This window comes from Lactuca saligna, chromosome 3, assembly GCF_052625555.1.
Source record: "Lactuca saligna cultivar CGN05327 chromosome 3, ASM5262555v1, whole genome shotgun sequence".
NCBI classification, from domain to species: domain Eukaryota; kingdom Viridiplantae; phylum Streptophyta; class Magnoliopsida; order Asterales; family Asteraceae; genus Lactuca; species Lactuca saligna.
Window position 1 is genome coordinate 22,841,589 of NC_136419.1, and position 7,618 is coordinate 22,849,206.

Genomic DNA, 7,618 nt, shown 5'->3' on the forward strand with positions numbered 1-7,618 from the left:
CCAAAACTCATCGCCATGCCAAGGTGAGGCTTCACAACGTCGTGACCTTTAAAGGAAAATACCATACACAGTCGAAAATAATTTCATACTTGGAACGGGGTGTTACATCTAGTAAGGTTATAGACCAAAGGTTCCATTAGTGGGACCAAAAAACATTATTATGATGATAATCTCCATTCCAATGGGGATGCAAAAGTTAAGGAGTGGGACACATGCCCAATGGCTAAATTTTTTTACATATAAATACTCAAATTATTTTAATTTTACTTTAAAGCCATTTATATTTTTGGAAAAAGTTCAAAAAATACCCCCCAACAAAATAAAATGCTAGAATCGCCACTATCCATTCACAATAGTGGCCTAAGCTACCTTAAGGGGTTGGTTTGTTCTTTGAGGATGCTAATAATGACTACTGGGTAATACCAATCTTTATTTTGAAGAATTCCTTTAATTGTCGCAACAATAACATATTTTTTTTCCTGGGTGAATAAAACGATAGAAATGGAATGTAATTGTATTGAAATATAAATAACGAAATGCAATAATTCCATAAATATCTTTCAGATTTTGTGTTACCTCAACTGGCTCGAAAATGTCAGCAATTGTTTTCAGATCATTATTAAGCAGGAAATCATCATTTTCAGAACTTCGATTAGATTTCATATAGGTGAACATACTCTTTGAGTTTTCATGGGGACCGTCTTGATCCAAACTGTTAATTAACATCATATTTAGAAATTATAAGATATAATGTCATTTATTATTAAAAATAAACATAGTAAAACGTATTATACCTTTTTTTGAAAACATTTATGTCATCAATGTCACTATTGATGATGAACTTCGATACATTATAGTACGTATTGACGGATCGGCGATCTATAAAAAAAGTATATAAATCGAATGAGTAATAAATAATTAAGACTAATTACAATATAAAATATAATAAAAAAAACTTTATACATTGCCAAACACTAATCTTTGCAAATTGAAGGATTATGACGATGCAGACATTGTTTGGATTCTTTTGGATATAATGTAAGAATGTGTAACCATAATCGCCCCATAGGTTAACATCCAATTGCAAACCACTAACAAAAAAGATGGAAATTACATTTAAAAAAATGTTATTCCAATTTAAGACTTAATACACAACATAGTTGTAGGTTATAAAAAAACATACTTGGCATCTTGGATTTGTATTCTGATCCTATGCCTTTTTCGATCTGCATTTCGAGCATGCATTTCACCAACTATTACTACCAATCCGATAACATCTGTATATAAACATAAATATCAATAAACATATAAAATTAGTATTTATTTGAAGGTTAGAATATAATATTTTTATTTAAAATATGTAAATAGACAGGTAAATTAGAAAATACCATATTATTTATTGCAGTAAAATGTAATGATATGGCTTTGGAGAAGCCATACCAGGGCATTTTCAGACATGTGAAAAAAAGGTGGCAGGTGACACATTCTTACTGGTGATTAATTGGTATGCAATATTGAAATAAAGTTAAACATGTCAGTTTTTAATATTGGATTAGTCTTGGTCTGTCATTATAAAAACGATATGTAATTGTTAGTTGTTAATTGTTAATGTCTTATATGTGCATGTTTGAAAGATAATATAAAAATTATTAAATAGAAAATACTAACCCAATGACATATTATCTGGAACAGTGCCATCGATAATCACCCGATATTCAACAAAATCAAAGCCATTTACTGATCCCGAAAAATTATCACACGGAGCAACAATACTGTCCAGATTCAAAGCAAGCTTTTGTAGTTGATTGGTAAGTTGAAAGCTTCTTTCCTGCATCTTTGCTAAATTTGGAGATTTGATGATAAAAGTTTCACCTTCTTTTAGAAGTTTTTTGAACTTGTAAATGTAAGCTTTAGGGACATAACCTTGGATTTTGTTACCCCGAATGAAGAAAAAGTGTGGTGCAAATACAATTAATAAAAAAAATAAAGATTACTATAAACAGTAAATATATAAATAATAAAAAAAAAATATATGAAATATACCTCTTCGTCCATTAGAATAAGTTCAATAGAGAAAAGTTCATTTTTGTTGTAGTAATTGTCAAGTGTCCATAGTCTGATAACACGAAGCTTCATTGTGAAGCTGTCCTTCAAGACATCGAGATCTCGTATGAGAGTAAAATCACCAGCAGCCATGTAGATGCAGAGATGTGGAAGAGAATTAGCCCCTGAAAACGTTTTGAATACAACAATAAAGAAAACAATGACCATCAATCGATATTTGCTGGTATTTATAGGTATAATTTATAGGTATAAATATAAAGTAATCATGAATTATTTGCTGATTTTCAGGGATATGAGTTATTTATATTTATATTCTTTATATATCTATTTCTATTTATAAGTATAAACCGAATGTTTTTGAATGCAGGTGAGATTCTGGAGTATTAAAACTGATTTGCTGATTTCTTGGAATTAATTAGATAATTTCAAGACTTACAACAAAGAATGAGCGGGAAAATAAGCTAAATCGTATATGTGGTAGTGAATATTGGAATTAAAGGGGTTTAAAAGAGGGAAATTGGAATATCAATAACTGATTTTTAGGGATATGATATATATGTATCTGTATCTGTATTATCTATAGTTGTACGCATGTAAATTTGTAAAATTAAAAAAGATTTACTAAAATTTAGGAGCTGATTTTTTGGAATAAGTGATATTATTCTTGGTTATAGGTTATATCCTATTTTGAATTTTGAATTTTGAATTGAATGATTGTAAATGAATTGTTGAAGTTTATTATGGTGACATGTGGCATGTATACACTTTGATACATTGCAGTTTTATTAGCAATCTATTTATTTATTAGAAAGGGATATATATATATATATATATTCATGTAAAACCGTATGTTATAGTAAAACCTACGGTTTTCTTTCAACAAACTACGATTTTCCAAACCGTAGCCTACGGTTCTGGGTTAAAGTCTACGAGTTTATTATTATTATTATTATTATTATTATTATTATTATTATTAAATGAAGAGTAGTTTTTTGAGAACTATTTTGATAAATACAATTGTTTATAGTTTATAAACTTTAAAAAAAACGAAAAAAAACCCGTAGGTTTAGCAAAACCTACGGTGTACAACCTTTTAATGCATAAACCGTGCATTAATCGATTGTACACCATAAGTTTTCAAAAAACCTACGGTTTCAGTATTTTTTTTTTTTAAATTTTTCGAAAAAAAAATCATAGAATTATAACATATACAGAATTTGTTACATGTTACAACCATTTAAAAAAACATCCGTAGTGTTCATAGGAAACCTACAGTGTATAAGTTCACACTGCAAAACCTATGTATTGTGGACTTGTACACCGTATATTTTGTATGAAGCCTATGGTTTTTTTTTAAAAAAAAAAAAAAAAGAGTTAAACCAGTATACAAAAAGTACTCCTAATCAATAATACGGTAAAATTTCGATAAAAAAAATAGACATACATCATTGTTTTTCGGGTGGTCAATTGAGAAAAAACAACTCCCGCCCCCGCCTCCGAAATTTCCCCGTTCCCCCGCCCCCGCCCACGGAATGTTCAGCCTTCCTACCCCCGCCCCCGCCCCCAAATCCCCTTTATTACCCCCGCCCCGCCCCCGATTGATTTTGGACTACTTTTTTTTTTTGGCTAAAAATAGTTGTTATTTAGTCTAAAAAAAGCTATTTTTTAGATAACAAATAATTATTTATAGCTGAATTTTATATGTTAAAAATAAAAAAGTTATGATATTTTAAAAAATTATACTAACAACTTAAAAACATGTTTTTTTGATGAATTTTTGGAAGCTCAAAATAATGTTATTGTTTATTATATTTATATAATTAATATATGTAAGTATATGTGTAATTTATTAACGGGGTCCTCATGGGGATTTCGGGACGGGATTACCTACCCCCGCCCCCGAAATTAAAACGGGGGTTAACCATGCCCACGCCCCCGTCCCCGCCCCCGATTTTTAAAAAAAATATCCCCCAAACGGGACGGGGCCCCCACGGGAACGGGATCCCACGTAACTTTTTGACATCCCTAAAAAAAACGAGCAAAAATAACCTAAACTGAAAAATAATACATTATATATTATGAGTCAATGAGCCACAAAAAAAATAGTCGGGCCACGAAAAAGTAGCGCATTACCCTAAAACCATAATCAACAAGTGTTGACCGTACTCAACTATGACCGAACTACTCTTTTCTAGAATATTTTTGGCTATTTTGAGATAGATAATTAAAGAAAATGGCTAGATTAGTAATTGTTGATATATAATTCACTTTACTTTGCTTTCATACGCCTTTTATCGATCGTGGTAACCCCTTCCCCTCCCCTCTTTTGACCTTGTCGAGAACCTTGCTTCCTGTTGTAGTCGGTATTATAAGCAATAATGTCTCTTTATTATCATATTATGCTTATTCCCAAAGGCATGAACAGGGGTGTTATCAAAACGAAATCATATCACGTAACTAATATTTCGTCAATTTAATTCACTATTCGATTTTGATTCAACGGTTATTGGTGTAACACATAAGGTTTTTCTCTGCAAAAAGTGCATCTAAGATGATAAGTCTTTCGGCATCATTTGACAAATAAATGACTTCATATCATTGGTGGGACATAAGCATCAAGACAAAATTTGTACAAACTCATAGAGTTTAAAACCCATACGATTCTCACCCCTTCAGATATTTATTTTGAGTTTTGACAGGTAAATGGTTTGTTATTATCTACTATGATATCAATTTGAAGTAAAATAAGCGATGATAATCACTAATCAGTCTCATAAATATTATAAAGAAAAAATAATAATAAGATATGTTGACTTAATGGGACCAAAAGAGGGAATAATCTCGTTATAATCTCCGATCTTAATCTGGAAACACCAAGCATTTGCTAGTGATGAGGAGAAGTGCCATTTTTTTCGCAATTTTTCTGGTGCTTCACTTCGATCATGTTCGGTCCAGCAGTAGTACGTCGGAATCTCGGCTTGCTTCTTCATCGGAGCAGCCTTATCGAACGGCGTTTCACTTCCAGCCTCCCCAAAACTGGATGAACGGTGAGTCTTTCTTCTTAATTTTGACTTCGTTTTCCTCTTCAGCTTTCCCCTTCATTCTGTACGTGCTCTAACTATCATAACGCCTCCATCCATATGTGACGGTGAACTTGTCTCCCCATTGATTGCTGGATGATTCAATGGCGCAGATCCTAATGGTACGTAACTCTCGAGATTCAACTTTTGGTTCGTTGGTTCTCTGTTTATTGCATCAATTAGGTTTCAAAACATTGTAGTTTTGTTGCAAATTACTGATTTTGAGTAATTTCAATCGAACACATATTATGTTGGAAAGCACGTTGACTCTTTGCTTATGGTAAATGCATATGCATCCAGGACCAATGTACTACAATGGAGTATACCACATGTTCTATCAACAGAATCCATTTGGTCCTCTCTTTTCGAATCAGATGTATTGGGGACATTCAATATCATATGACCTAATAAACTGGATCCCTCTAGACCTCGCCATTTCCCCAACCGAACCTTTCGACATCAACAGTTGCTGGTCCGGTTCAGCCACAATCCTCCCCGGAAACATTCCTGCTATGTTATACACCGGAATCGACTCTGAAAACCGCCAAGTCCAGAACTTAGCCTTCCCAAAAAACCTATCTGATCCGTATCTTCAAGAATGGGTCAAATACACCGGCAATCCAGTCATAAACCTTCCGGAAGGGATTCAACACGATGACTTCAGAGACCCCACCACCGCTTGGCTTGCAGACGACGGAAAATGGAGAATACTTGTCGGAAGTCAGAAAGATAAGACCGGAATCGCGTTTCTTTACCAATCTGATGATTTTATTACTTGGAGTAAATACGATTCCCCACTTCTTACAGTTCCAGGAACCGGAATATGGGAATGCCCTGATTTCTTTCCGGTGTGGGTTGATAGCACGAAGGGGGTCGATACATCTGTAATGAATTCAAGAGTAAAGCATGTGTTGAAAGTGGGATTATTTGATTATGCAACAGACTACTACATGATTGGGAATTACAGTCCTGCGAAAGAAAACTATGTTCCTCAAAATGAATTAACGCTTAATACTTTGAGGTATGATTATGGAAAGTATTATGCTTCAAAGTCGTTCTTTGACCCTGTGAAGGATCGAAGAATCTTGATGGCGTGGGTGAACGAGTCTGATTCTGAAGCAGATGACATCGCAAAAGGATGGTCCGGACTTCATGTAATTAATTTTCCAAGATTTATTTTATTCTTTATACATTTTTACTTTTATAAGATTATAAATTCGTTTATAACTTTGATGCAGTCATTTCCAAGGAGTGTTTGGCTGGATCAAAACCAGAAGCAGCTAATACAATGGCCTATCGATGAAATCGAAATGTTGCATGAAGATGAAGTTAGTTATCAAAATACGAAGGTTGTGCTTGAAGGTGGTTCTTTACATGAAATTCTGGGCATAACTGCTTCTCAGGTATATTATATATAAGCCATGATAAAATAAAACTCTCTCTCTCTTCATAATACCCTAAATTCCATTTTGGTTAATAATTTATTGTTGGAAACTTGAAAAGGCTGATGTGAAGATTTCGTTCGAACTGGCTAATTTGGAAGAGGCTGAAGAAATGGATCCGAGTTGGGTTGACCCGCAGCTTATCTGCAGCGAACAGGATGCTTCAAAGAAAGGCAAAATTGGGCCGATTGGGCTGTTAGCTTTGGCTTCTAACGACTTGTCCGAACAAACTGCAATTTTTTTTAGGGTTTATCAAAAGAAGGGGCGATTTGTTGTGTTAATGTGTAGTGATCAAAGCCGGTAAGTTTTCTTGTTGAAAATATTCAAATAGTAACAAAGGTTTAACCTATTCAAAAACTACATGTATGTATCTCAGGTCTTCTATGAGGAATGGAATCGACAAAACAAGTTATGGAGCATTTGTGGATATAGATCCTCAAGAAGATGAAATTTCACTCAGAACCTTGGTGCGTAATTAAACCTATTTATTTCGTTGTTTTGTGTATGTTCAACATTAGGTGTAATGTAGTTTGGTTGGATGTGGGGTTTTAACAGATAGATCACTCGATTGTTGAGAGCTTTGGAGGAGGGGGAAAGACTTGCATTACGGCTAGGGTTTACCCGACATTGGCCATTGGAGAAGAAGCGCACTTGTTTGCCTTCAACAATGGAACTGAAACTGTGGTGATTTCTGAGCTCAATGCATGGAGTGTGAGAAAAGCTCGAATTAATGTTGAAGAAACCATAAGCTATGCGGAAAAATGATGTGGAAGAAGATGAGAGAGAGAGAGAGAGAGATGTATTCTTGGTAAACACACATATATACACTCTTCAATGTCGCTACAACACACGTCCAGATGAACTCCTTGAAATCAAATCTAATATCGATTTGGTGTGTATGTGTGTGTCTTCATCCTCATAGTTTGAAACTGAGATTGGTTTTTGTTTTTCTGTTTCCAGAAATTGATTTTGTTTTTCAAATCTAAATTGATTTTGTTATTCATGAACTCAATACGAAATTCTTCAGAAGCA

At 33.7% G+C, this 7,618-nt stretch overlaps 2 protein-coding genes across 2 annotated transcripts; one reads left to right on the top strand and one right to left on the bottom strand.

Moving 5' to 3' along the window:
* Positions 1-365: 365 nt before the first annotated feature.
* Positions 366-2,196, bottom strand: LOC145035259 (uncharacterized). The gene is made up of 7 exons (XM_078983832.1): positions 2,044-2,196; positions 1,669-1,828; positions 1,184-1,277; positions 964-1,091; positions 795-879; positions 577-712; positions 366-479 (listed from the first exon to the last, which is right to left on the bottom strand). Exons 1-7 carry the CDS (start codon positions 2,194-2,196, stop codon positions 366-368), a joined length of 870 nt encoding a protein of 289 aa, XP_078839958.1.
* A 2,588-nt stretch (positions 2,197-4,784) lies between these two features.
* LOC145034752 (fructan 6-exohydrolase-like) lies at positions 4,785-7,618 on the top strand. The gene is made up of 7 exons (XM_078983258.1): positions 4,785-5,111; positions 5,258-5,266; positions 5,445-6,298; positions 6,383-6,547; positions 6,648-6,886; positions 6,963-7,053; positions 7,142-7,618. The coding sequence occupies exons 1-7, from the start codon at positions 4,955-4,957 to the stop codon at positions 7,349-7,351; spliced, it is 1,725 nt and encodes a 574-aa protein (XP_078839384.1). The 5' UTR covers positions 4,785-4,954; the 3' UTR covers positions 7,352-7,618.

What these genes read in the sequence shown, in the direction of transcription:
- LOC145034752 (XM_078983258.1), top strand. Translation starts at nt 4,955, where the DNA reads ATGAGGAGAAGTGCCATTTTTTTCGCAATTTTTCTGGTGCTTCACTTC. An exon ending in TGGGCATAACTGCTTCTCAG is followed by an intron (nt 6,548 to 6,647) that starts GTATATTATATA and finishes AAACTTGAAAAG; the next exon opens with GCTGATGTGAAGATTTCGTT. An exon ending in AAATTTCACTCAGAACCTTG is followed by an intron (nt 7,054 to 7,141) that starts GTGCGTAATTAA and finishes GGGTTTTAACAG; the next exon opens with ATAGATCACTCGATTGTTGA.
- LOC145035259 (XM_078983832.1), bottom strand. Translation starts at nt 2,196, where the DNA reads ATGGCTGCTGGTGATTTTACTCTCATACGAGATCTCGATGTCTTGAAG. An exon ending in ATACAAATCCAAGATGCCAA is followed by an intron (nt 1,092 to 1,183) that starts GTATGTTTTTTT and finishes CTTTTTTGTTAG; the next exon opens with TGGTTTGCAATTGGATGTTA. An exon ending in ATAAATGTTTTCAAAAAAAG is followed by an intron (nt 713 to 794) that starts GTATAATACGTT and finishes GTTAATTAACAG; the next exon opens with TTTGGATCAAGACGGTCCCC.